Here is a 26,188-nt window from a genome sequence, read left to right on the forward strand (position 1 = left end):
ACTTGGAAGGTCAAGGCTGTAGTGAGTTATGATTGTGCCACTGTACTACAGACTGGGCAACACAGCAAGACCCTTCTCAAAAAAAATCCAAAAAAGTTTTAACAGTGGTCTCAGGCAGATCCTCTATGTGATAAACTCTTCATCTTTGGATGTTTGAGAATACTGCTGCTTACCCCTTCACTTCGTTATGGTAATTCTGCCCAGTTTCAAACTCTGACTGCAGCCCACAGCTGAAATATTTTATATCACAACCCAGCACGCACACACTATATTTCATCAATTCTGCTGTGAACATTTTTTCATATTTTGGTATCTTAAATTAGGATGTGTCTTATAAGCAATGATACTGAAGGAAATCAAGAGATTTTACTCCAGGCCGGGCACAGTGGCTCACACCTGTAATACCAGCACTTTGGGAGGCCAAGGTGGGCAGATTGCTTGAGCTTATCGGTTCGAGACCAGCCTGGGCAACATGGCAAAACCCCGTCTCTACAAACAGTACAAAAGTTAGCTGGGTGTGGTGGGGTGTGCCTGCAGCCGCAGCTGCTCAGGAGGCTGAGGTGAAAAGATGGCTTGAGCCTGGGAGGTGGAGGTTGCAGTAAGCTGTGTGATCGCACTGCTGCGCTCCAGCCTGGGCGACAGAGCAGAGCCAGACTCTGTCTCGACCACAACAGAAACATTTACCCCAAACTGTACTTTTGATATTTTTTTGAAATGGCTGTTATAGGGCCAAAAGATGAAGGGTCCCTGCAAAGCTGTCCATTGTCAGGGCAATTTGCATCTGTGGAGAATCTCCATTACTGCACCCAGGCCCGAGAGATTAACTGAAATAACACCTTGAAAGGTCTGAAGAGAGCCATTTATCATCTCTGACAACTACTTGTGAGGTTTCATCTACCTAATAAGACCCCGTTTGCAAGCCAGACCTCTTCCTCCCGTCTTCCCAGAACCTCATTTGCCAGGATCCAAGCCCTCATTCATTCTGTGGCCTCAAGACCTGACAGTGGTGTCAGCTCATCTCTTCAGGATCCCTATTCAGACCTTTTCTCTAGTTGGTCTTGCACTCCTGGGCTCTAGTGATTCCTCCCACCTCAGCCTCCCCAAGTAGCTGGGACCACCGGTACGCCCCTGGCTGTGTGCTTCTTTTACAAGCATGGGTGACCCAGCCCAGCAGGTTGGTAGCTGCAGGCCCACTCAGCACTTTGCATTCCTCTTCATTTCTGGCTCACAGAGATATCATCTTTTTTTTTTTTTTTTATGGAGTCCCGCTCTGTCTCCCAGGCTGGAGTGCAATGGCGCGATCTCAGCTCACTGCAACCTTCACCTCCTGGGTTTGAGCGATTCTCCTGCCTCAGCCTCCCAGGTAGCTGGGATTACAGGCGCCTGCCACCATGCCTGGCTAATTTTTGTATATTTATTAGAGATGGGGTTTTACCAGGTTGGCCAGGATGGTCTCGGACTCCTGACCTCAAGTGATCCACCTGCCTCAGCCTCCCAAAGTGCTGGGATTACAGGCGTGAGCCACCACGCCTGGCCACCAGGTTTTTTTGTTTGTTTTTGTTTGTTTGTTTGTTTGAATTTTAGTAGAGACGGGGCTTCACCATGCTGGCCAGGCTGGTCTCAGATTCCTAACCTCAAGTGATCCGCCTGCCTCGGCCTCCCAAAGTGCCAGGATTATAGGCATGAGCTACCGCGCCCGGCCTCCAACTATTTCTGAGCACAGCTATACTCATTGCTTTGCAAATTTTACACTGTATGTGTAATTCCTCTGTGGCCAGCCTCAGTCTCTGCCACACATTGTCCTGCGGAGCACAATGGGCATGTGGAAGAGCGCGCTGCCCCTTTCTCCCTGGGAGCCACTCTGAAGCAGCCCGCTCTTCACCGGCAACAGACTGGTCTTTCTAAGCCACGAACACTGCCCTCCTGCTGCAAAGTCTGCAGTGAGCTTTGGCTTTCCTTCTCTGTCAAATGGAAGCAACGATATCCACCTTATTGGCAGAAAGTAGACTCATGGCTGCTCGGGCTGGGGGACAGGGGACGAAGGGGGACTGGCTGCTCGGGCTGGCGGACAGGGGACGCAGGGGGACTGGCTGCTCGGGCTGGTGGACAGGGGACAGAGGGGGACTGGCTGCTCGGGCTGGCGGCCAGCAGACGAAGGGGGACTGGCTGCTCGGGCTGGCGGACAGGGGACGAAGGGGGACTGGCTGCTCAGGCTGATGGAGAGGGGACGAAAGGGGACTGGCAGTTGATGAGTAGGGTTTCTTTCTGGGGGAGGGTAAATGTTCTAAAATTAGGCTGTGGAGACGGTTGTACAACCCTGTGATTATGCTACAAAAAACCCCCAAAACACTGACTGTTTGTACTGAATTGTATGTGAATTATATGTCAATAAAGCTGGTCTTACAAAAATGATTTCCAGCTTGTAAAGCTGTTTTGAGGAAAAAATGGAATACCCTGCCTGAAAAATCCCATCGTGGTAGCTCTTCGAATGTGAGGCCCCCGTTTCCGGGTGCGCCTGCCCCGTTTATGCCCTATTTGGCCTCCAATACCCACATTTGTTACACTCAGTCAAGATGCCTCCTTTTGGAGCCCTCTCCAGGGCCCTTTCAATCATCTGCCTCTCAAATCTGGATTGCCTGTGAGGAAGGCTGAGTTCTGATTTTTTTTTTGCCTTCGTGGTCCACAGCCACTATACTCCAGCCTGGATGAGAGAGTGAGACTCTGTCTTGAAAAAAAAAAAAATGTATATATATAGCAATATATTTTTCCTTACAGTAACATGATTATAAAACATAATTTTTACTTTTTTTCCTGGAGCAAGGGGCTCACATATGTAATCCCAGTGCAGGAGGACCACTTATGATGTATTCATTATTGAGTTAAATAAAATATGGGACGTGTTTATTTTATACGTGTATGGAAGTAATGATTTTACCTCTAAAAAATGATCAACACCTGACATTTCCTTCTGCCACCCGCACTCCCAATTCATCCTCACATCTAACAGTTTAGCTTTCTAAATGCCTCTTGCATCTATCCACTTCTCCCCATCTTACCTGCCACCAGTGGTCTGCCTGAATTGGCTACATTAGGCTCTACCTGGCCCTTCTCCCATCCATTCTCCGCACAGCAGCCAGAATGATCTCATTACAATTCAAACTTCATGATGTCTTATTTATTTATTCAGTGATGGCGGGCGGCCGGCGGGGAGGGTCTCACTATGCTGACCAGGCTGGTCTCGAACTCCTGGCCTCAGGCGATCCTCCCATGTCAGCCTCCCAAAAGGCTAGGATTACAGGCGTGGGCCACTGCGCCTGGCCCAAACTTCATGATGTCTCTTATCTGCTTAACTTCCTCCAAGGACTTCCCATGTCTCCCAGAATAAAGACCGAGGTCCTCGCTGTGCTCTTTCGGCCTCTGCATGACCTGGCCCCTCTCACACCACAGCTCCGCTGCACCACCAGCCCTCTGCCATGCTGAGCTGAGCCTCCTTCAGTTCCCCTGCTGCAAGATCTTTCCTGCCTCGGGGCCTCTGAACCTGCTGTTGGCCTGCCTGGAAAATTCTTCCCTCCTTACCTTGTTTACTCCTATGGGGCCTTCACATCTTGGCTAACATGTGAATCGCCCAAAGAAACCTCTGGTCTCCCAGGGGTTCAGGTCCTACCGTCTCTCCAGTACGATGTCATGAAACTCTCACTTCTTCTTGGCATTTATCTCATTTCCCAGGTGAGTACCCACGTGGTTTAACGCTTGACTCACCTTCTAGGCTGCTAGGTCCCTGTGGCCGGGGCTCGCGTCCCTGGCACGCATGTGGCCCTTTCTGGAGGGGTGCATGGTGAGCGGACGAGGACGGCTGGGAGCGCGCGAAGAGAAGATGGAAAGATGGAAGAGGCTCCCCGCTCCCGGGCTCAAGGCATGCGCATCGCCTGGGCTGGCTTCCTTCCCTCGGCCCCGGGAAGCGCCGCGGATCCTGAGACCCTGCCGTGGGCTGTGTGCTTCTCAGCGCCCCTCGTCTGCGCGCGCAACGCTACTTTCGAGCGCGCTCTGCAAACTCGCCACTGGCCGGGCTCGCTTTTCGCCAGCTGCTGGCCGACCCCCGGAGCTCTTGGGGGTCGGGACGCAGAAGGGGGAGGGGTCGGGGGCGGGGCCGCGCGGGGACCCGGATGCAGCCCCGCCCCCGCCCGCGGAACCGGAAGTAGAGCCTGGCGCCTGGGAGCGGCGGGCGCGGCGGGATCCAGGGCCGACCCGGGCCGGACTGACCCCAGGCGGCGGTGAGCGAGCGCGGCGTCCGCCCGAGATGCAGGCCCGGCTCTGCTTCTTCCCTCCTGTGGCATCGCCGGGCCGCGAAAGGGGAAGGAAGCGGCGGCCGCAGCGGTCTCACCGCTCTTCCGCTCGCGGTTTCGGGGGCCGGGGCAGAGTGGCGAGGCTTTCCCGGCCTGGGGCGGGGCCGGGCGAGGGCCGGGGGTCCGCGAGGGCCACGAGGACGGGTCTGGGCCCCAGGGGACAAGGGGGCACCGAAGGCTCGGGGCTGGGGTCCGCGGAGGAAGGTTGGAGAGGGGCCAAATGGGGGGTCTCAGCTCTGCGGGGAGGGTCCCTGGACCCTGGGGGGCCCCAGGGCCGGAGAGGGGCCAGGCTGGGAGGGGTCGTGGGTCCGAGGGAATAGGAGAGGGGGATGGGCTCCGAGGGAGAAGGGATTGGGGCCCGAGGGGGAGGGGCTGGGCCTGTGGGGTTCGGAGGTCCGAGCGGAGGGGGCCGGGGTTCGAGGAGCCGTGGAAGGTGGGTGTGGGGGGTCTCAAGGAAAGGGCGAGGGGTTTTAGAAGGAGGGGTCCGGGCGCAGAGGGAAAGGGATGAGATCCGAGGGGAGGGGATTGGGGTCTGACGGGAAGGGGTCCAGGCGCAGGGCTACAGGGATGGGGTCCGAGGGAAGGGAATTGGAGCTCGAGGGGAAAGGGTCGGGGCGCAGAGAAAAGGGATAGGGTCCGAGGGGAGGGGATTTGGGCTCCAAGGGAAGGGATCCGTGTGCAGGGGAAAGAGATGGGGTCCGCGGGGTCAAGGCGCCTGGGGTCCGCGGTTTGAGGGGCTCGCTGTGGGACGTGGGACGTGGCGGAGCAGCTGGAGACCCACCCGGCCTGTACCTGAGCGAAGGTTTTGCAATCAGGTCAATGGAGGCAGCGAGGCGCGGCTGCAGCTAGTCGTGAGGCTCTAAATTTGGAACCGTCCCTCCTTCGGGGTGTGTTTCAAATCACCAGAACCGTGCTTTGGGGCTTTCTGTTACGTTTCCATCACCTGGATAGTCTAACGGATGCCTGATCCTCGGCGCTGGAAGGCCTCGGGTGAGAAGGGACAGGGCTTCCTCCCGCTGGAATCTGTGGACGTGTCGGGCCCCTTGGGGAGGAATTCATTTTCTGCTGAGGGAAGCTCCGGAGGCATCCGATGAGCTCTCCCTGCAATCCCATGCGCTCCCTTTGGGCTCAGTGTTGACTTAGCTGCACAGGCTCTATCGGGGTATCGGGGGGACTTCACCCACAAGGTCCTTAAGGCATGATCCAGCCCTGGAACCCGGCCGGGCCCAAGGCCGTGGTGCAGGAGGGGCTGGCCGCCTGCCCCCGTCTTCATTCCCGTGTTTGACCGTGTGGGTGAGTCACTGGCTCCAGAGCCCTGAGTCAGTCCTATTTCTCCTCTGGTTAGAGAAGTATTCACCAGATACTCAAGGAACAAGGAAGAGTCTTTTAAGTGGGACTCAATAAAAAGTTGGGGAGGCAGGGTTGTTTTGATATTAGGTCCCCTAGAACTGGAAGCTAACCCTCTGCTAAATCTTACTGAAAAGAAAGATCTTGGCCGGGCGCGGTGGCTCAAGCCTGTAATCCCAGCACTTTGGGAGGCCGAGACGGGCGGATCACGAGGTCAGGAGATCGAGACCATCCTGGCTAACACAGTGAAACCCCGTCTCTACTAAAAATACAAAAACTTAGCCGGGCGAGGTGGCGGGCGCCTGTAGTCCCAGCTACTCGGGAGGCTGAGGCAGGAGAATGGCGTAAACCCGGGAAGCGGAGCTTGCAGTGAGCTGAGATCCGGCCACTGCACTCCAGCCTGGGTGACAGAGCAAGACTCCGTCTCAAAAAAAAAAAAAAAAAAAAAAGAAAGATCTTTTGGCCTGGGGCAGGGGTGCGGTGGCTCCCACCTGTAATCGCTGCACTTTGGGAGACCAAGGTGAGAGGATCGTTTGAGGCCAGGAGTTCCAGACTAGCCTGGGTAACATAGGGAGACCTTGTATCTACAAAAAAAAAAAAAAAGAAAGAAAAAAAGAAATTCGCTGGGCATGCTGGCGTGCACCTGTTGTCCCAGTACTCGGGACGCTGAGGCAAAGGATCTCGAGCCCAGGAGTTGAAGGCTGCAGTGAGCTCGATCGCACCAGTGTACTCCAGCCTGGGTGACAGAGCGAGACCCTGTCACCCAGGCTGGAGTGCAGCAGCTCTTCACAGGTGCCATCTAGCACACTGCAACCTTGAACTGCTGGCCTTAAGCGATCCTCCCACCTCAACCTCCCAAGTAGCTGGGACTGCAGGCCCAGCTAAAGCTAACTTTTAATTGTAGCATTTTGATGGACCTGTTTTTAAAACACTTAAAATGACAGTGCACATAATTGGCAATTCAGATATTCAGTCTGTGCCAATGCAGTAGGTGCTCTGAAAAAGGTGTCCTGAGAGTGTGAATTGCTGTGAGCGCTGGTTGCTGCCTTGTGTTACAGTATTCCCATGGCCTGGGCCAGCCAAGAGCAGGGGACTGTGCTCCAGGAGCAGGCTTGGCTTTCTTTGTGGCCCAAGCCCACCCCATCTGCTCACGCACTGCTTTGAGTAAACAGAGTAAATGTTGGGGGCAGGGTTTCCCTTGAGTAAGTGTGGTGTAGGGAGTGGGCCTGTGATGGTGATTTTGGCTAAGCAAATGTCTGTTTCCTTTCTCCTCCTGCTCTGCCATAGATGCTGAGGCTAATGGAAAGTTGATGCTGGACGGATGTTTCCGTCCCGTCATTTAAAACATTCTTCAGCCGGGCTCAGTGGCTCACACCTGTAATCTCAGCACTTTGGGAGGCCGAGGGCAGGTGGATTGCTTGAGCCCAGAAATTTCGAGATCAGCCTAGGCAACATGGAGAAACCCCATCTCTATGAAAAATAGAAAAATTAGCCAGGCACGGTGGCTCACACCTGTAATCCCAGCATTTTGGGAGGCTGAGGTGGGCAGATCATGAGGTCAGGAGATCGAGACCATCCTGGCTAACAGTGAAACCCCGTCTCTACTAAAAAAAATACGAAAAATTAGCCAGGCGTGGTGACGGGCGCCTGAAGTCCCAGCTACTCAGGAGGTTGAGGCAGGAGAATCGCTTGAACCCAGGAGGTGGAGGTTGCAGTGAGCCAAGATCACGCTATTGCACTCCAGCCTGGGCAAAAGAGTGAGACTCCGTATCAAAAAAGAAAAAAAAGAAAAGAAAAATTAGCCGGGTGTGGTGGTGCATTCCTATAGTCTCAGCTACTCGGGAGGCTGAGGTGGAAGGATTGCCTGAGCCTAGGATGCAGAGGTTGCAGTGAGCTGAGATTGTGCCTCTGCACTCTAGCCTGGGCCACAGTGCAAGACCCTGACTCAAAAAAAAGGCTGGTGGGGGGCAGTTAGGCGTGGTGGCTCATGCCTGTAATCCCAGCGCTTTGAGAGACTGAGGCTGGCAAATCACTTGAGGCCAGGAGTTGGAGATCAGCCTGTAGCAACATAATGAAACCACATCTCTACTAAAAACATAAAAAATTAGCTGAGTGCGGTGGTACATGCCTGTAATCCCAGCTACTCAGGAAGCTGAGGCAGGAAAATCACTTGAACCTGGGAGACGGAGGTTGCAGTGAGCCAAGATGGCACAGTTGCACTCCAGCCTGGGCAACAGAGCAAGACTCTGGAAAAAAAAAAAAAAATTCTTGTATAGAGGAATTTTTCACTCTGTCTAGACAGCAAGATTACTTCACGTTTGTGCAATCTGATTTGTACACTGACATTTGCAAGGAAGGTTTAATGTTGAGGTTGGACAGAGTCATCTTCTTTTGAACCGTATTGTAACAGCTTTATTGAGATAAAATTCACGCGCCATACAATGCGTCTGTTTAATGTGTGCTGTCCACTGGTGTTTAGGATCTTCATGCAGTTGTACAACTATCACCACAATCAATTTCAGAATAATTTTGTCACCTCAAAAAGAAGCCCTTGTACCTTTTAGCCATGACTTCCCGATCCCCACCACCACCATCCGCCCAGCCCTGGGCAACCAGTAATGTATCTTTTGTCTCTGTAGATTTGTCAACTCCAGACATTTCCTAGACATTGAATCGTATAATACGTGGTCTTTTGTGCATGGTTTTCCTTTGCGTAATAGATTTGAGGTCCCTCCACACTGCAGCAGGTGTCACTGCTGGATCCTCTTTGTGGCGGAAATAATGTGTTTGTGTTAGGTAGACCACATGCTATGTATCTATCAGTTGATGGACATTTGGAGTGTTTCCGTTTTGTGGCTGCTATGAATCGTACTGTTCTGAACACTCATGCATAAGTTTTTGTGTGCTTATACTTTATTTCTCTTGGGCACAGACCTAGGAGTGGAGTTGCTGAGTCGTACAGTACCTGAGTTTAACTTCTGAGGAACTGCCACACCTTTTCCATTTAACATTCCTATCAGCAGTCTATGAGGCTTCCGGTTTCTCCACACCGTTGCTGAGACTTGTCATCGTCTTTTATTTTAGTCATCCTAGTGGGTATGAGGTGGATTCTCATTGTGGTTTTGATTTGCGTTTCCCTGATGGTTAATGACATTGAACAAACTTTTCCTGAGCTTATTGGCCATTTGTATATCTCCTCTGAAGAAATGTCTCTTCAGGTCCTTCACCTATTTTTAAATGGGGTTATTTGTCCTTTTTATTATTGAATTATAAAAGTTCCTTTTTTTTTCTTTTTGAGATGGAGTCTCACTCTGTCGCCCAGGCTGGAGTGCAGTGGCACAATCTCGGCTCACTGCAACCTCTGCCTCCCAGGTTCAAGCAATTCTCCTGCCTCAGCCTCCCGAGTAGCTGGGACTACAGGCACACGTCACCATGCCCAGCTAATTTTTGTATTTTTGGTACAGACAGGGTTTCACCATGTTGGCCAGGATGGTCTCGATCTCTTGACCTGTTAATCTGCCTGCCTTGGCCTCCCAAAGTGCTGGGATTACAGGCGTAAGCCACCGTGCCCAGCCAAGAGTTCTTTATATATATTCTGGATATACGGTTCAAAATAGTTTTCTTTTGGGATCGTCTTGTCACCTTCTTGATGAAGCACAAAATTTTTAATTTTGTACAATTTATTTTTTTCCTCTTGTGTTGTGGTGTTGTATCTAAGAAACTATTGCCAAATTCAAAGTCACAAAAATTTACACCTTTTTAGGATTTTAGTTCATTTTTGAGTTAATTTTTCTGTATGGTTTTGAGGTAGGGGTCTAGAGGCTTTATCTTTGGATCCACAAAATAATCAAGCCTATTTTCTATTAGTTATTTTTGTGATTTTTTTAAAATTTCAAATATTGAGAGTATAAAATTGTGGATTTGAGCCTATCCTTAGCTGCTCATGAGATTTTTATTTTTTACTTTATGATTGATTTATGTATGAGACAGGGTCTCTGTCTCCCAGGCTGGAGTGCAGTGGTGTGATCATGGCTCACTGCACCCTTGAGCTCCTGGGCTCAAGCAGTTCCCCCACCTCAGCCTCCTGGGTGGCTGGGACTACAGGTGTACACGACCATGTCTGGCTAATGGTTTAGGCGGAATTGTATAGATGCCTGCTGATTACACTAATAACCGTAGTAACCAGAATGTACCAAGCAATCTGTAGAAGTTAGAATTGCCAAAGGGAATTGGGGAGAGAGATGGAGCAAATAGTTGGTTCAGGAACCAGATAGGAACTTAATTGCCAGCAGGGCCAGCCAGGCACCATCCCCTAGTACCTAATGCATGAGAAACCACTCTGCCTGTGGCCAGCTTGTTCCTAGGGACGAGGGGATTTCATTCGTCGATGAGTGATGTTTAGCAGTATGGTGTCCAGTTGAGGCTGATGTGTGGTCCTCGGGAAGGGGCCATGTGCTTGGCCACCCTCTGGGGAACTGGAGTCTTGCTCCCTGCGCGGTAACCGTATACGTCCATTGGGAATGCAGCCGCCTCCTCTTCGGCTCTCCAGCTGCTGCTGTCACGTCTTGAGACAGTCACCGTACCTGTGTTTTCTCCCGGCCATATCACGATCCTCTCAAGGAGTGTTTTTCTTATATTATTGTTTTAAAAAGCTCACAGTAACAATTTTATTTTATAATGCTATTAATTAGAATGAATAAAAAGTGAAAATCTCTCAGAATTATAGCAAACAGTAAATGCATGCTAGCAATTAAGGCAGTAATTTCTGTTTGCATTCATTAAGAAACATGATGTAGGCCGGGCATGGTGGCTCATGACTGTAATCCCAGCACTCTGGGAGGCCAAGGCAGGCGGATCACCTGAGGTCGGGAGTTTGAGACCAGCCTGACCAACATGGAGAAAACCCATCTCTACTAAAAATACAAAATTAGCCAGGCGTGGTGGCTCATGCCTGTAGTCCCAGCTACTCGGGGGGCTGAGGCAGGAGAATCGCTTGAACCCGGGAGGTGGAGGTTGCAGTGAGCCGCATTTGTGCCACTGCACTCCAGCCTGGACAACAAAAGCAAAACTCCATCTCAAAAAACAAACAAACAAAGAATCATCATGTAGTTAGAAATCTTTTAAAACTTATTTCTTTAGTTTCTCTATGTTGAACTTTCTTATTAGTAAAATGCAAATCTTCCATCCTCATTTCAGGTTTCATTACAAAACCTTGTTATATTTGGGAGGATTTCTGAAGTTTTCTAAAAAGATCTCCACACAGAAGGGTTTGCCCAGGGAGCTGCTCAACAGACATCCTTCTGAGCTTTTACTCTTAATCTTTTTACAGACGGAATCATTCCCCAATGCCTGGAAATTCCTCATTGGATTACTGTGTTTTAAACAGAGTTTTGTGAACAGCCTTTTATCTCCAAGCGGAACGAAAGGTACTTGTGCGTTGTGAACATCCTAACATTCTTTTCCTGCGGATGGAAAGGGCAGAAATCCCTTTAACAGGAAGCGGGGGAGGTTGCTATTTCTGTGGATTTACTGGGAGAGAGATGATAATTTTCTGGGAGGAAATTTCATTGTTTAAAAGATGAAGTCAGATTTCTGTTGTGTATGACTTAGAGGAGACAGTTGCAGAAAACTCTGGAATTGAGGAAGGGAACTCATTCCTGTCCTCCCTGAGGGGGAAATCTGGCCCCTTCCCCACACCATGAAAGTGGGTGGGGCCCCAGGCGCAGGACTGTGAAGCTTGCAGGTGCCTACCCCGCCCCCTGGTGAAGCTGCCTCCAGGAAGGTGAGTGGAGACTGTTCTCTCCTAATCTTTCCCTGATGAGCCTGAGAAAGTACCAGGCAGACACCTGCCTTCTTTCACCTTTGACTTGGGGTTGAAGGTTGACCTCGCCAGCTCCGCAGGGACTCCCGTCCTTTCTTGCAGCCACTTCCTCAGTGGTGGGAACCCTAGGCAGCTGAAGTCCGCAGGCGGGCAGCCCCCTCGCCAGGGCAGCATGGTGCCATGGGGCAGCCGGAGACCGAGCATCCCGTTTCTCTTTCCTGCAGCCGTTGCTTCATTTATAAATGGGCGCACTGGGACAAGACGGACTGGTTGTGCCTTTCAGTTCTAAGATTCTAGTTCATCTGTTCTCTAAAATCCTGGCAAAAGCAGATAACTCTGGAAATTTCTTGCCATGCTTTGGGCATTGACTCGAGGTTCCAGGGGCATTGTTGGTCCTGCTACACCCCTTGGCAGACAGTTCTTCCCCGAGAGACAAAGTCGCATCTAGAAATTTGAGAGCATGGTGCTCTGATTGGTCCCTCCCTGTCACATTGGATTTGGACTTGAGACCCAGCCAGGCTGGACGGGGAGGAGCCAGATGGGACATTCTCAAGCTGCCAAGGGCTTTTGTCCCGTGCAGATTCAGGGCGCTAGAGTCCCAACACGGCGCCTGAGGAAAAGTGAATGGGGTGTCCTCAGTTCAGACCCCTGGGCACAGCTTCTGGCTGTTTGATTTAAAATAATCTCTCGGTGGCTCTATGGCCTGTGTGAAATTTTATTACTATTTCTGTGGAAAAGGAATCAGTTCTTTTTATACGTAGTTAAAAAAAAAAAAAAACCCTTAAAAGTTTTATGTTACCACTGCAGTTACAAGAAGAATTGTCTTGTTAGGGTGTACAGGTGTGCTATTGTTCTCTATAACAGAAAACCTTTCAGTCTTCACGGGCTGAGGAAGAAGGTGGCTGCCCACTTACAGAGCTGCCTGATAGAGGAAAAGGTGGCGTTTTATAGTCTGTTTTCTCCCAAGTAGAGAGTAAAGCAATTCTCCGATGAATTACCTGAAACGTTTATTAAATTGTAAGTCTGAATTAGGAAAATTGTTGTTATCGTTTCAGTAAACACTTGAAATCAAAATGGGTGCACTTTTTAAGAAATTGTGATAAAATACACGTACCGTGAGATCTACCATTGGTAACGTTTAGTGTATTTATAATATATAACACACATGGTGCATTTATTTTTGGTTAGAAACTATCATATGATTGGGCAGAACAGGAATATGTTCTTAATGAATGCAGTAAGTGCACACCCGACTTTTTTATTTTCTACAGAATTTTCTCACTTGAGTTGAAGCCAAAGAGTATTTGCAATATATTTCTGACGCCAGGGGACAGCAGTATTAGAACCCCGAGGGGAAGCTTCTTTCACTCCTGTGGTTGTCATTCAGGGTTAGGGATCATGAAGGATTGGCTGGTCCTGCAGCCTCCTGGGTTGCCTAGAATCTCGGTAGTTTTGACCAAAGGGCTCATCTGCTGGCCTCTGTGGATGGCACCCTGAGGCCTCCGTAACCCTCCCCGGCCGCTCTTTCAGATGTGGAAAGCTTCAGCAGGCCACGCTGTGTCCATCACCCAGGATGACGTGGGGGCCGATGACTGGGAGACCGACCCCGATTTTGTGGTAGGAGCCGCCAGCCTTTGCTTTCCGTTTTCATGAAGTGAAAGTGGCTCTCCTGGGTTTTTCTTTGATGGGGTGGTGGTTTGTCGGTGTCGCAATCCAGGCTGTGAGATTTACTGGTTGGTTTTCTTTTCAGAATGATGTGAGTGAGAAGGAGCAAAGATGGGGTGCCAAGACCGTGCAGGGCTCCGGGCACCAGGAGCATATCAAGTAAGAGGCATCGCCACCACCCTCCCGAGTGCCCCTCTGTGGGTGGAGCCCCAGGTGCAACAGGGCTCATGGTCGTCTGTGGAGGGACGGCCTGTGTGGAAACTGCTTTTATCTTCTTGACCTGATACCCATGCAGTAAATGAATATAAGACACACACACATATATGTGTGTATATGTAATGTGTGTGTTTATATGTGTATATTTAGATACTTATGTGCTCAGTAATTTTTAAATTCCCATTGCAAACAATTTCCATATTTATAATTTTAGAGTGTCTGCTTCTCAGTATTCTAGCTTTTATCAGGGAACACTTTTCCCTGAGCTCTACCTTACACACGAGAGGTTTCTAAAGTATGAGATGTCTGAATAACTGAGACCTTAAATGCCCTGTCCCTGTTTTTATTATCTGGAAATGATTATGTGTTAGTCGTGGGGTACTGTGAGCTTTGTGTTCTTATCAGAAGCCCAGCGGAGGGAACTGAGTGAGCCCTGTCATTGTTTCTCACTTGGCACTATCTAAAATGCCAGCTCTTGGGGCAGTTTTTTTTTTTTTTTTTTCCTCAGGAAGTGCAGATAAAAGGAACTTTTAAAATGTGCTCAGACTTTTATTTTAGGCCACACTGGGTTCAGAGTGGATCCTCCTTTCCCTGGCTGTGAAGGCAGCACCACTGACCCGGTGACCACCTCAGTATCCTGGCGAGACTGTCCTGCTTGGCCACGGTCCCTTCAACTGAGAAAGATTCAGTCCATCATCCAGAAAAGAAGGCACAGTCTGCCCAGTGGCTTTTTATTTTGTTTTTAAAGATTTATTTATTTATTTATTTTGAGACAGGGTCTCACTCTGTCACCCAGGCTGGAGTGCAGTGGTGCAATCATAGCTCACTGCAGCCTTGACTTCCTGGGTTCTCGCCTCAGCGTCCTGAGTAGCTGGAACCGTGGGTGCACACCACCATGGCCAGCTAAGTTCTTTTATTTCTTTTAAAGATGGGGTCTTGCTTTTGCTCAGGCTGGTCTTGAACTCCTGGGCTCAGGTGATTCTCCTGCCTCAGCCTCCCGAAGTGCTGGGATCACAGGTGTGCGCCGCCGCACCTGGCCCACAGTGGCTTTTTATACCCAAGTTTTAGTCCCTGTCTGGCTTGCTCAGCACACTCCCTTCCACAGAAGCAACTTCGGAACTCCAGTGGCCGTGCGGCTGCCCAGGACAAGAGACTGGAATGGGGCTGACTTAGGAGTCCGCTGTAGCCTTGGGGATTTGCTATGGTGTTAAGCAGACTCCTGAATTCGTTGAGTCATCGTACCTCTTCTCATCTCTTCTGTTCCCTGTAGCTTCAAAACATGTCTTGGAGAGTGGCTTGGAGAAAAAACAACTCTCCAGTACAAAAGCCTCGGGCGGCTTAGAATTCAGAGGGGAGCACGTGGGGAATGAGCCCATTCTTCACGCTCTGGGGCCTTCCCAGGTTTTAGGAGTGGCGTCTTTCCCTGCCCATCAGGGTATTGGGCGGTTTCCGAGCCTGGTTCGTATTTCATCCTCAATTCTAGCATTGCTGTCCAGATGTCGAAGGTGGCGGCCTGGTGTCTCCTGGGCAGAAAGTGTGAATGCCAGAGTGGCCTTCATACCACGCTGGGGTCTCTCAATGACAGCTGTGTCCTGCCTGCCAGATTTGAGCACACCTTGTCATCTGTTTCATCATCTGCTATATTAAAAATTTTCAGTGGCGTTTAGATGTTAAATTCTGAAACGCTTTCCTCACATCTTTGAATGTATAAAAAAGCTGGAGTACTTCAAGTACGGACGAGCCGTCTACATGTGCAGCACCACTGGACTTCTGCCAGTGACTGGGAAAGGGGGCGTAGCCTCGTGTTCCCCTCTACCTCTGGATGATTACAGACTGGCTTTCCTGTTCTCTGCATGTGAATAAAGGCCGGGTTTGGGTAGAGCCATCTTTAGCGGGGATTTGGGATGACCCCACTGTCTGCCTTCAGATTCACGTTCTGTCTCCCACGGAGCATGCGTCTGACGCTGCAGACTGCTGAAGTGGGTGTACCAGCTGGCAGAATAGTCAGGAAGGGACAGTGCAGGGAGAGAATTGGTGGACATCAGATAGGCAGATTTACAAAGATAATGTCACCTGTTCTTATTTATGACACCGGGAGGCAAAGTTGCACATCTGTTTATTGATCTGTTCCTATTTCCATCTCCTTCAAGCATCCACAAGCTGAGGGAGAACGTCTTTCAAGAACATCAGACTCTTAAGGAGAAGGAACTTGAAACAGGACCCAAAGCCTCCCACGGCTATGGAGGGAAATTTGGTGTGGAACAAGACCGAATGGATAAGGTGAGTGGCCCGCGGCTGCCTGTGCCAGGCTCCTGGTGCGCTTGGACCACTCGACTGAGTGGCAGAGTCGTCCCTCAGACTTTCCTTAGATCAGCAGTTCTGAGTCAATCTGCTGAGGCTGAGATTTGCCCAGAGTAGACCCCTGTTGATCGGACTTGCTCACGAAGTACTACTCTAGCTTTCTTCAAAGCTCGCTGGGAACCCTCAGAGGTGCTGGAGCACAGGTGGTACATGGGAAGGCCCAGAGCGGGAGACTGGCCCTCAGAGGCAGCCTTGTGATCAGGACAGAAGTCCGGAAGCATCGTGGCTCCAGGTGTCATCCTTGTCAATGCCTCCGGTTCCAGCTTGCAGCCTAAGTCACGCCAGTCCGCAGACCAGAGTCAAATCTGTAGGCCCCCGTGGTTCACAGCACACACGGAAATTCAGCCAAAGGCCTGGCTAACATGCTTCATGCGGTCAGTGACTGTCAGAGCAGTCTGTCCCTTGTCTAAATGGGGCGCCCACCAGGCTGGGGACAGTGCTCGCTCTGTTTGAGAGGTCTGGGAGAGCCTCCCGGGAGCCATCATTGATGGGATGCAAACTGCCATGCAGACGTTGATTGAGGACGTTGGCCAAATGCCTCCAGCTCCACCCGTACTTTAGGTCCTCTCTACCCTAAGAAAGGGAGCCCCGTTAGCTCAGGAGGGCTGCCTTTTCCTTCGTGGAGAGAGGATGGAAGAGATCGTGGTGCGTTTGCATGTTTCTTCAGTAAAACAGACATCCTGGAGGTGAACTTTTGAGTCTGAGCAACATAAGCTTGTTCTGACCTGACAGATGCTTGCCTTTACCCCGTGGAAAGAAGTGTTTCGGCTGGTGTCGGATTCCAGGCGGTAATTCCATACCTCTCCCACCTCATGCACCAGCCGGTGAACATTTGAGCTGGGCACGGGCTGATGTTGCCGTGTCACAGTGAGCCGCACCTTGCTCTGTCCCCTACACAGTAGATGATGTGGTGGGCTGGCAGGGCACCCCAAACCACCATCATAAATAGCCTGGGGAAGGAGTGGGGTGAGGGACCATCTGCAGGAAGGAGACATGGATGTTGCTGTGTCACTACCACAGAGATGCGCTGACACTGAGGAGAGCGGGGTGTGCAGAATCATCATCTCTGGAGTGTAAAAAAAGTCCGCTGGCTTTTCGGAGTGTCAACGGCAGACGGACCCTGTGTTCAGTGCAGTGAGCGAAGCGTGTGCAGACGGACAGACAGAATCCATGTATTCAGTGCAGAGAATGAAGCATGTGCAGACGGACAGACGGAATCCTTGTGTTCAGTGCAGTGAGCGAAGCATGTGCAGACGGACAGACGGACCCCTATGTTCAGTGCAGTGAACGAAGCATGTGCAGACGGACAGATGGAATCCATGTGTTCAGTGCAGTGAGTGAAGCGTGTGCAGATGGACAGACAGAATCCTTGTGTTCAGTGCAGTGAGCGAAGCATGTGCAGATGGACAGACAGAATCCTTGTGTTCAGTGCAGTGAGCAAAGCATGTGCAGACGGACAGACGGAATCCATGTGTTCAGTGCAGTGAGCAAAGCGTGTGCAGACGGACAGACGGAATCCTTGTGTTCAGTGCAGTAAGCAAAGCATGTGCAGACGGACAGACGGAATCCTTGTGTTCAGTGCAGTGAGCAAAGCATGTGCAGACGGACAGACGGAATTCTTGTGTTCAGTGCAGTGAGTGAAGCAAGTCGGTAGAAGCCTTTCCCACCCCAGACTGAGGCAAGCCCTGTGCTTACAGGGCTTGTGGGGAGTTAGTGCAGAGAGAAATTTATTCTAAAAATGGGGCTCCCTGCTCTGGGTTGGGAAAATGGCATATTGGGGAAAAGAAAGGCAGAGTGTCAGGGAAAGCCTGGTAGGGAAGCTGTTGTGGCTTCTCTGCTGCTGCTTGGACTGCACCTTTTTTCAGCCCGAATCTCGCTCACCTTGGAACCTGCCACTTAGGCCTTCTGGAGCGCCAGGCTCCCTGGAAGAGCCCTCGCTTCCCTCTCTCCTGTGCTGTCTCCATGGCAGCCTCTGCTTCCCTCGTCACCTGTCCTTGCCTCATCCTGCCGTCCTTCCCAGGGAGACTCCCCTCTGGGCTGGGCTTTTCAAGGGTCGGGACTTGTCATCCTCTCCTCGTGCCTGGCCCTATGCCATGAGCCCCACCTCTTAGGCCAGTGCGCTCCTGGAGCCCAGGAGGCTTGTGGAGCCTTGCTGTCACCTCTTAGCGGGCAAGCTGGAGAGCTATCCTGGCAGGGCGAGTCCAGCAAGGGGTGCTGCAGCTGCTCAGTCCCGGCTGGCATCTGGGCCAGGTTAGCTCTCAGCTCGGGTCAGCACCATGGGACAAATATGTTGTCAAAAATAACTCAGGGCCAGGTACGGGACTCACATCTGTAATCATAGCATTTTGGGAGGCCGAGGCAGGAGGATCTGATGAGCCCAGGAGTTTAAGACCAGCCTGGGCAACATAGCGAGACCCCGTCTCTACAAAAACATAATTAACTGAACATGGTGCACACCTGCAGTCCCAGCTGCTTGGGAGGCTAAGCAGGGAGGATCACTTGAGCCCGGGAGGTGGAGGCTGCAGTGTCCTATGATCGCACCATTACAGTCCAGCCTAGGCGACAGAGAGAGACCCCGTCTCAGGAGATAAATAGATTGAACTCAGATTCCAAACTGAAGGGGAAATGGCTTAAGTTATTTGTAACTTGCCCACTTCAGAAATTGAAAAAAATAAAAAATTGAAATCTCTGCATTAAGAGTTGAGGAATATGTGCTAGAGACTTCCAGAAAAAAAGAACACATGGAGGACAAGCACACGTGAGAGGAGCCTGGACGGGCTGTCCGGATTCTGTTTACGCTGGGGCCTGAGCACGCTGCACCTTTCCCTTGCGACCGGCGGTGGCTACATCCATCACGCGGGGCAGGCTTCCTTCCTGCTCCCGTGTCTCCTTGCATCCCGTAGCCCTGAGTCTACACATTCAGGCTTCAAGATACAATCTCCCCAGCATGACTGTTTAATAACATGTGATTTCGTCAGTGTAAAATCAAATGCAATTTTGGAGATGAATCTCTTTCCATCAAAAAGTTGGAAACTTTGCCTAGTTGTCATTCTGGGCATGTCTTTAGATCCGTTTTCCTATAACTTCCTTCTGATGAAAACTCATGCTGGGGAATCTGTTTGGCACGTCTGCCTCTGCCACTCCTTCATCTCTGTTTTCTGGGTGGGACCCCAGAGGACACGGATGGGCAGTCTGTGCCACAGAGGGTTTGGAGGTGACAGCTCGTGTGGATGAGGAGTCAGCTGCCGACCTCAGAACAAATGTGGGAAGAAGAGGGCGCAGCACAGGCCCGAGGCTTAGGGCAAAGCCTGCTTTTCATTCGGGGAAAGAGTGGACGCGCTCTGAGTTGCCTGCTGTGTCAGCACCGGTGTGGGATGCTGCTCAGGTTAGTATGAGCAGCTCCACATACTAGAGGGAGTGAGAAGACGGGTCCCGGTGTGCCGTGGGCGTTCTCCACGCCGTCTGCTGGGCCACGTGCCTGCACTGTCCGTGAAGGAGGCCTTGACCCGGCTCTGCTGTCAGCAGGGAGCGTCAGAACCCTGGGGCCTCGGTGTGCCCGAGCGTGGGACTGTCAGGGCTGGAGCAGGGCCGGTGCTTTGAGGTGGGAGATCTTGTCTGCTTTGTGGACCAGAGGGTCTCGTTGAAACTGCTGGACGGAGTTGCGGAATCACAAAAGCAGCTGTGGACAGCACACCTGTGGATGGATGTGGCTGTCCCAGAGGCGCTATTTACAGAAGAACTGGACACCGGGTCTGGAAAGCCCAGGGGAACCCTCGGCTTTACCTGCTGGCTTTGGCGAACAGAAGGTCCCCAAACCTGTGTGCGCTGACGGGGGCTGACGACATTAATGATGCTGAAGCGAGCTGGCGTTGGGGCCGGCACCTGGCTCCTGCCTGAATGGGGTGCTGCTCAGCGGAAATCGAATATGAGCCTGTGTTTTGCAGACTATTTTTTGTGCTGATTCTTGGGTCATGTGATTCGCAGAGGTCCCACTTCAGTAAACGCCAGCAGCCTCCACACCGGCGGGTCTCACAGATCCTGCCACAGGCCGCCGGCTCTGTGTCCCTTCTTCATGCCCAGTGGTGTCAGACATCCCCACTGGTGGCTCCAACCTGTGGCCAGGGGTCGTGTGCAGCTTCCAGGAGCCCAAGGGCTGGGGTGGGCCATGAAAGCCTGCACCAAGGACCTGGACCTCCCAGGAGTCGGGCCCCCTCCTTGGCTCCCCAGATGGGTGTGTTCATGTAAGGTTTCCCTGCACTGAGCAGGAGGTGGCCTCCCCAGCCCTGCTCTGGGAGGAAGTGAAGTGCCGCAGTGTCGTCAGTGTCTAATGCTTTGTGTTTGAACCCTGTTCCAGTCAGCTGTCGGCCACGAATATCAGTCGAAACTTTCCAAGCACTGCTCACAGGTAGACTCGGTCCGCGGCTTTGGAGGCAAGTTTGGTGTCCAGATGGACAGAGTTGATCAGGTGAGTGATGTGGTGCTGGGGCTGGTGGGGGTTGGGGCAAGGGGGAGCGTTCCCCGTAGATCTGAGCCATATTGGGACACTTGTAGTGGCAGGCAGGTGCCCTCCAGCTCTGTGGGACTGCAGAGAGGGGCATCCCGCTCCCAGGATGCTCTGAGAGCCTCAGCCCAGGGAGAGGAAGCGGGATGCGGAGGGCTTGCTACAGCAGTCCCTGCGGTCGCTCTTCACTACGTGCCCCAGTACTGGACGGCCCTGTGTCTGTCCAAATGTGCCAGCAGGGACCATTGCTGCCCGTGTTTCTCACGTGTGTGCTACTGTGACAGAGTGGCCTCAGAGCATGTTCCGGGGAGCGGGATGCGCTTGTTGCGTCCAGGACTCAGGCTTTGCGTCAGGATGTTGTTGTAGTCATCCTGGGCCCGAGCCTCTTCTCTGATTCTCTTCAGCTTGGAGCTGGCGGCTCTTTTGTTTAATAGAGGAGCGATCAGGAGCCTGGAGGGAGCAGGAAGCTGATGCTGGTGGCAGATTGTGGCTTTGTGACATATTAGCCACGGTTCTGAATTTATGTGTCTGTGAAATGAGGGGGATGATCACACCTCTCTCACGGGTGTGCTCAGATGCCCATCGCAGTGCCTGGCTGGTTGGAGTGCACCCCTGGTGACCACTGCTATTCCTGTTATTAATATTAATGTTCTCAGCATGACATATTTGAGAAGCGAGTTTTCGTGAAACCCGTGGAATGAATCGGCTGAGGACGCCCTGCCGCCACATGCTAGGGAGGGCAGGTCGCCATGGATACAGCTTGGCCCGCGCCGTCCACTGGGCCTTGCAGAACGTTTGTTGTCCTGTCCGTTTAGGATGCCAGAGCTCTTGCGTTACTGCCACCTGCACCTGGCTTAGGAACCCAGAGGTCACAACATAACATGTTTCATGTTTTTAAAAATTTCATGTAATTAATTCAGAGAGATTGTTTCAGGGACATTGAAAAAATGTATTTCTCTCCACTCTTTAATGTGTTTTTGGTCATCACAGTCTGCCGTAGGCTTTGAATACCAGGGGAAGACTGAGAAGCACGCCTCCCAGAAAGGTAAGACACGAAAGGCGCGGAAAGAGGCCGGCGCTCCAGGGGCCCTGATGGGGAGAGTCACGGCCACCTGAAGCCGTTTCCCGAGCGGTTTCTGTTGCCACAAGGAGGACTCTGCCCTCCTCTTCATGTTTCTGGATCATCCGGATGCCGCATGACGGATGCATTCCCCGTTACACAGCCTCCTTGGAGCCCTGGCATCTGCTGTCATTGTGGAGCCTCCCGCTTTAGCGGAAGCTGCCCTCCCTTCATCTGGGCAGTGCTCCTCCTGGAGAAGAGAGCTCTCAGCTTTATCAGCAAAAAGCTAACTTCCCCCTCTAAGGATAGAAACCAGAGTTGTTAAATTCTTGTTTTCATTATACACATACGGTCTTAACTGCTGGTGATTAATCTTTATTACATCATACCATCTCTTTTTGAAAGACCAAAGCATATCGCTACCTTAAAGTTTTCAGTTTATTTTTTGCAAGCTTATTTAGTTCTTCCTCTTTTAGTGTCATTGCATCATCCGGGGGAACAAGCTCTCAGTCCTTAAGCAGTCTCGGTGCAGTCCAGGTGGAGGTAGCTGTGGTGTGGGCAGGCAGAGGGAGGATCAGGGTCTTGTTTCCCGTGTTCAGCTGTGTGGCTTTCTTCATACGAGGCTTTCTCTTTCCATTTTTTTCATTTTGTTTGTTTGTTTGTTTGTTTTGAGACAGAGTCTCGCTCTGTTGCCCAGGCTGGAGTTCAGTGGCGCAATCTTGGCTCACTGCAAGCTCCGCCTCCTAGGTTCAAACGATTCTCCTGCCTCAGCCTCCCAAGTAGCTGGGATTACTGATGTGCACCTCCACCCCTGGCTAATTTTTCTATTTTTTAGTACAGATGGGATTTTGCTATGTTGGCCAGGCTGGTCTCAAACTCCTGACCTCAAGTGATCCGCCTGCCTCAGCCTCCCAAAGTGCTGGTTCTTTGTATGAAGCTTTCCAACTTTTACCTGAGCAGTTGATTTTCAAAGTGGGCATGCAGCTTCATTTCTGACCACACAAAGCAACTGCCCTGTAACAGCTGACAGGGCCCGGAACCCCACCATGTACCTGTTACGAAGCGGGTCCAGCGTCACCTGTATGGAGCAGTGGGTGGCTTGTTGTACATTGTAAAACGTGTGCTTGATCTGTTTGTGAGTTGTAACCACTACACACTTCTGCTTAGTTTAACAAAAGGGACAGTTTAGTTTGTCCTCAGGCCCACGTGCTAACTGCTGCCCTGTCTCTTTAGACTACTCCAGTGGTTTTGGCGGCAAGTACGGCGTGCAGGCTGACCGAGTAGACAAGAGCGCAGTGGGCTTCGACTACCAGGGCAAAACGGAGAAGCATGAGTCACAGAGAGGTGGGGCGGACCCCATGGTCTGGAATCATGCGTTTGCTCCAGAAGCACCCACGAGGGCATTTTCTCTCCTCACAGATGATTGTTGTAGATTTTTTAACTTAAAATGTTTGGTGTTCTTTTAGTACCAGTGTATGTGGGCTTTTCCTAATTCGAATGGCTGCACAGTTCCCCATCATAGGAGGATTCCATAGTCCTTGTAACCATTCCTTTTTTGAATGTGGAATTTAGGTTGTTTCTTTTTTTTTTTTTTTTTTTTTTTTTGGTAGAGATGAGGTCTTGCCATGTTGCCCGGACTGGTCTTGAACTCCTTGGTCTCAAGCAATCCTCCACCACCTTGGTTTCCTTAAGTGCTGGGATTACAGGTGTGACCTGTAAATTTTTTTTTTTTTTTCTTTTAGAGGGAGTGTAGTGGCGTGATCTCTGCTCACTGCAACCTCCACCTCCCTGGTTCAAGCAATTCTCATGCCTCAACCTCCCGGGTAGCTGGGATTACAGGCACATGCTGCCACGCCCATCTAATTTTTGTATTTTTAATAGAGACGGAATTCTGCCATGTTGTCCAGGCTGGTCTTGAATTCCTGACCTCAGGTGATTGGCCCGCCTCGGCCTGTCAAAGTGCTGGGATTACAAGTGTGAGCCACCGCACCCGACTGAAAATTGACTGCAGGGAACATTCTTGTACCTGTGTTTTGTTCACGAATGATTATTCAAAAGAATCACTCCTAGATGTGGAATTGCTGGGTCGAAGTCTGTTGAATGTAGAATTTCCATAGATACTGCCAAGTTGTCCTTGGAGGCTGTGCTGAGTTCCTCCTTCCCCACAGCGTAACCTGTACACCAGCACTCAGAGGGTTTCCCAGGGCTGCAGAGGCTGTGGCCTGCCCGTGTCTCTGCGCCTCTTTTGTTTGGCCTGCACATTTAAAGTTTTAAAAATATTTGCCAACATTTGAAAACTGAGAGCTTGACTATTTAAAAACTCAGATTTCTAAAAAAAAAAAAAAACCCAGACCAAGAAACACCACTGGAAGATCCGACCACTCTGGCTTGGCATTTCCCTGAGGAAAGTGCCAGTGGCGTGAAGGGCAGCTTGGCCTGCAGTTTGTCGCAGACTGGCCTGGCCTGGCCTTCCTGCCGGTCAGGCCCTGCCTACTGCACAGGGCTGCTTGCCTCTGCTCTCTGCCTCTTTCCTGGGAACAGTCCATTCCTCCTCTTCCCATACCGCACAGTTGTGAGCAGTGCATGCTCCGTGAAGCCGCTGAGTGTGTGACTCCAGTGAGCCTGGGAGCATGGGCCGAGCACCTGGGCAGACTCAAGCCTCCTCAGATGCCTCAGGCCTTCTCTCCCAGGCCTTGATCCTCTGCATTTTTACTTTTAGTGGGTTCATGAGAGATTCATGTTTTGGTATCACAGTGACATGCTAAATGGCTTCATTCTGAGTAGAACTGGTGTTTCTGGAAGATGCTGTGTGTGTCCTGTTTCCTGGTATCCCCCTGTTGGCTTCAGTTTGTGAAGAGTGGCCTTTGAAAGTCTTGCCCCTGTGCCACCTCCTCCCCTTAGAGCCTTATCATAAACTCTCATCTCCTGCTAGCTTCTGGATGCAATGGATGATGTTACAGGAATTCGTCTGCTGTACTTCCTTTTTTGAGACAGTCTCTTGCTCTGTCGCCAGGCTGGAGTGCAGTGGCACGATCTCAGCTCACTGTAGCCTCTGCCTTCTGGGTTCAGGAGACTCTCCTGCCTCAGCCTCCTGAGTAGCTGGGATTACAAGCATGCGCCACCACGCCCAGCTAATTTTTTGTATTTTTAGTAGAGACAGGGTTTCACCATGTTGCCCAGGATGGTCTCGATCTCTTCACCTCGTGATCCGCCCACCTCAGCCTCCCAAAGTGCTGAGATTACAGGTGTGAGCTGCCGTGTCCAGCCTCTGCTGTACTTAAAAAAATAATAATAATTTTTTTTTTTTCTTTGAGATGGAGTTTCGCTCTTGTTGCTCAGGCTGGAGTGCAGTGGTGCAATCTCGGCTCACTGCAACCTCCACCTCCTGGGTTCCAGTGATTCTTCTGCCTCAGCCTCCCGGGTAGCTGGGATTACAGGTGTGGGCCACCACGCCCAGCTAATTTTGTATTTTTAGTAGAGATGGGGATTCATCATATTGGTCAGGCTGGCCTTAAACCCCTGTCCTCAGGTGATCCTCCCGCCTCAACTTCCCAAAGTGGTGTGATTACAGGTGTGAGCCCCCACCCCCGGCCTGTTTTTTTAATTTTTAAAAAATTCGTTAATGATTTAACTTAGAGATGGGGTCTTGCTATGTTGCTCAGGCTGCACTCAGCCTCTTGGGCTCAAGCAGTCCTCCCTTCTCAGCCTCCTGAGTAGCTGGGTTGCAGGCACATGCCCCCACCTCTGCTAACCACTGTTTATGTTTCTGTTATTACACATAAATAGCACCTTTAAATATTGTCTGTATTACTCAGTGGCCCTACAGTGGACCCGAAAGATTTTTGTGTTTTTTTAATCAAACGATAAAAGCCTTTCTTAAGGACTGCTAAGACCCTTGCGTGTTCACTGATTTCATTGCTCCCTTTAAAGCAGTCCTTTTTTTGTTTGTGTTTAGATTACTCCAAAGGTTTCGGTGGCAAATACGGCATCGACAAGGACAAAGTGGATAAGAGCGCCGTTGGCTTTGAGTATCAAGGCAAAACGGAGAAGCACGAGTCCCAGAAAGGTGTCTTCCGTTTTATCTTACCCTCCAGCCAGCAGCTAGTGATGTGGCAGGTGGTAGCCACTCCGGAAAAGGAAAGCGTTATTGACAGCCCTTAATGTGGATGTCTCGTTTTCATTAAATCCCCAACTTGAAAACGGCACATCTAGAAACACGCTGCTAAATAAGAACTCGGAGCTTGCATGTTTTGGCGCTCCAGCCCCAGCGGCGTTGCTTATCGTGGCGGCCGCGCCCCGCACGTCCGTGTTGCCCGTGTGAGCCTGTGCTGCCTCGTGGTGCGGGTGGAAGCCGCGTACCTGGGAGCTTCCATGGGGTCCTGTCTGGCTTAATCACAATGCTGAGGTCGTAGACTAGGTTATTTCCTGCCACTCTCCAAGGAGGGCCTCTTCGTGGATATTATCTAAGGTATTACCAAAGATCCAGAAGAGAAGGGCAGATTGAGTGACTCGAGTGTGTTTAACTGTATTGAAAACATACTTTCTACCTGTGGCCCGCACTACCTGCTGATGATGGGTTCTGGCCTTTCATTGTGCATGTAGACTATGTGAAAGGGTTTGGAGGAAAGTTTGGTGTGCAGACAGACAGACAAGACAAATGTGCCCTTGGCTGGGATCACCAGGAGAAATTGCAGCTGCATGAATCCCAAAAAGGTACATTCCCTCTGCCTGTCCGCGAGATGGTTTTGGGAGTTTGTCTGTGTTCTTGTGGGTCAGTTGGTGTGTGTTGTGTCTGCGTGTGCCTGCTGCACGTTGTTCTGTTTTCACTGTTTGAAGTTGTCCTGTGCGCCCCCCACAGTCTCCCAGTTCCAGAA

The 26,188-nt window shown here is 51.1% G+C and overlaps 1 protein-coding gene across 7 annotated transcripts in view; it reads left to right on the plus strand.

The window, feature by feature from the left end:
* The first annotated feature begins 3,403 nt into the window (after window positions 1–3,403).
* The window catches only part of CTTN (cortactin), a 39,063-nt gene continuing 16,278 nt past the window's right edge, over window positions 3,404–26,188 (plus strand). For 2 of the 7 annotated variants that reach the window (XM_031653791.1, XM_009185427.4), the window contains exons 1-10: window positions 4,159–4,271; window positions 11,020–11,116; window positions 13,042–13,128; window positions 13,262–13,335; window positions 15,543–15,672; window positions 20,108–20,218; window positions 21,245–21,299; window positions 22,548–22,658; window positions 25,270–25,380; window positions 25,917–26,027. In XM_031653791.1, the coding sequence (XP_031509651.1) occupies window positions 13,042–13,128; window positions 13,262–13,335; window positions 15,543–15,672; window positions 20,108–20,218; window positions 21,245–21,299; window positions 22,548–22,658; window positions 25,270–25,380; window positions 25,917–26,027 (790 nt within the window). In that variant the 5' untranslated portion in view covers window positions 4,159–4,271; window positions 11,020–11,116. Of the gene's footprint in view, window positions 3,727–4,158; window positions 4,272–5,158; window positions 5,334–8,622; window positions 8,787–11,019; window positions 11,117–13,041; window positions 13,129–13,261; window positions 13,336–15,542; window positions 15,673–20,107; window positions 20,219–21,244; window positions 21,300–22,547; window positions 22,659–25,269; window positions 25,381–25,916; window positions 26,028–26,188 lie in introns of those variants that run through there. The other 5 variants (XM_031653793.1, XM_031653792.1, XM_031653794.1 and 2 more) reach the window with 5 other exon arrangements.

The sequence above is a fragment of the Papio anubis genome, chromosome 12, assembly GCF_008728515.1.
Source record: "Papio anubis isolate 15944 chromosome 12, Panubis1.0, whole genome shotgun sequence".
Lineage (NCBI taxonomy): Eukaryota > Metazoa > Chordata > Mammalia > Primates > Cercopithecidae > Papio > Papio anubis.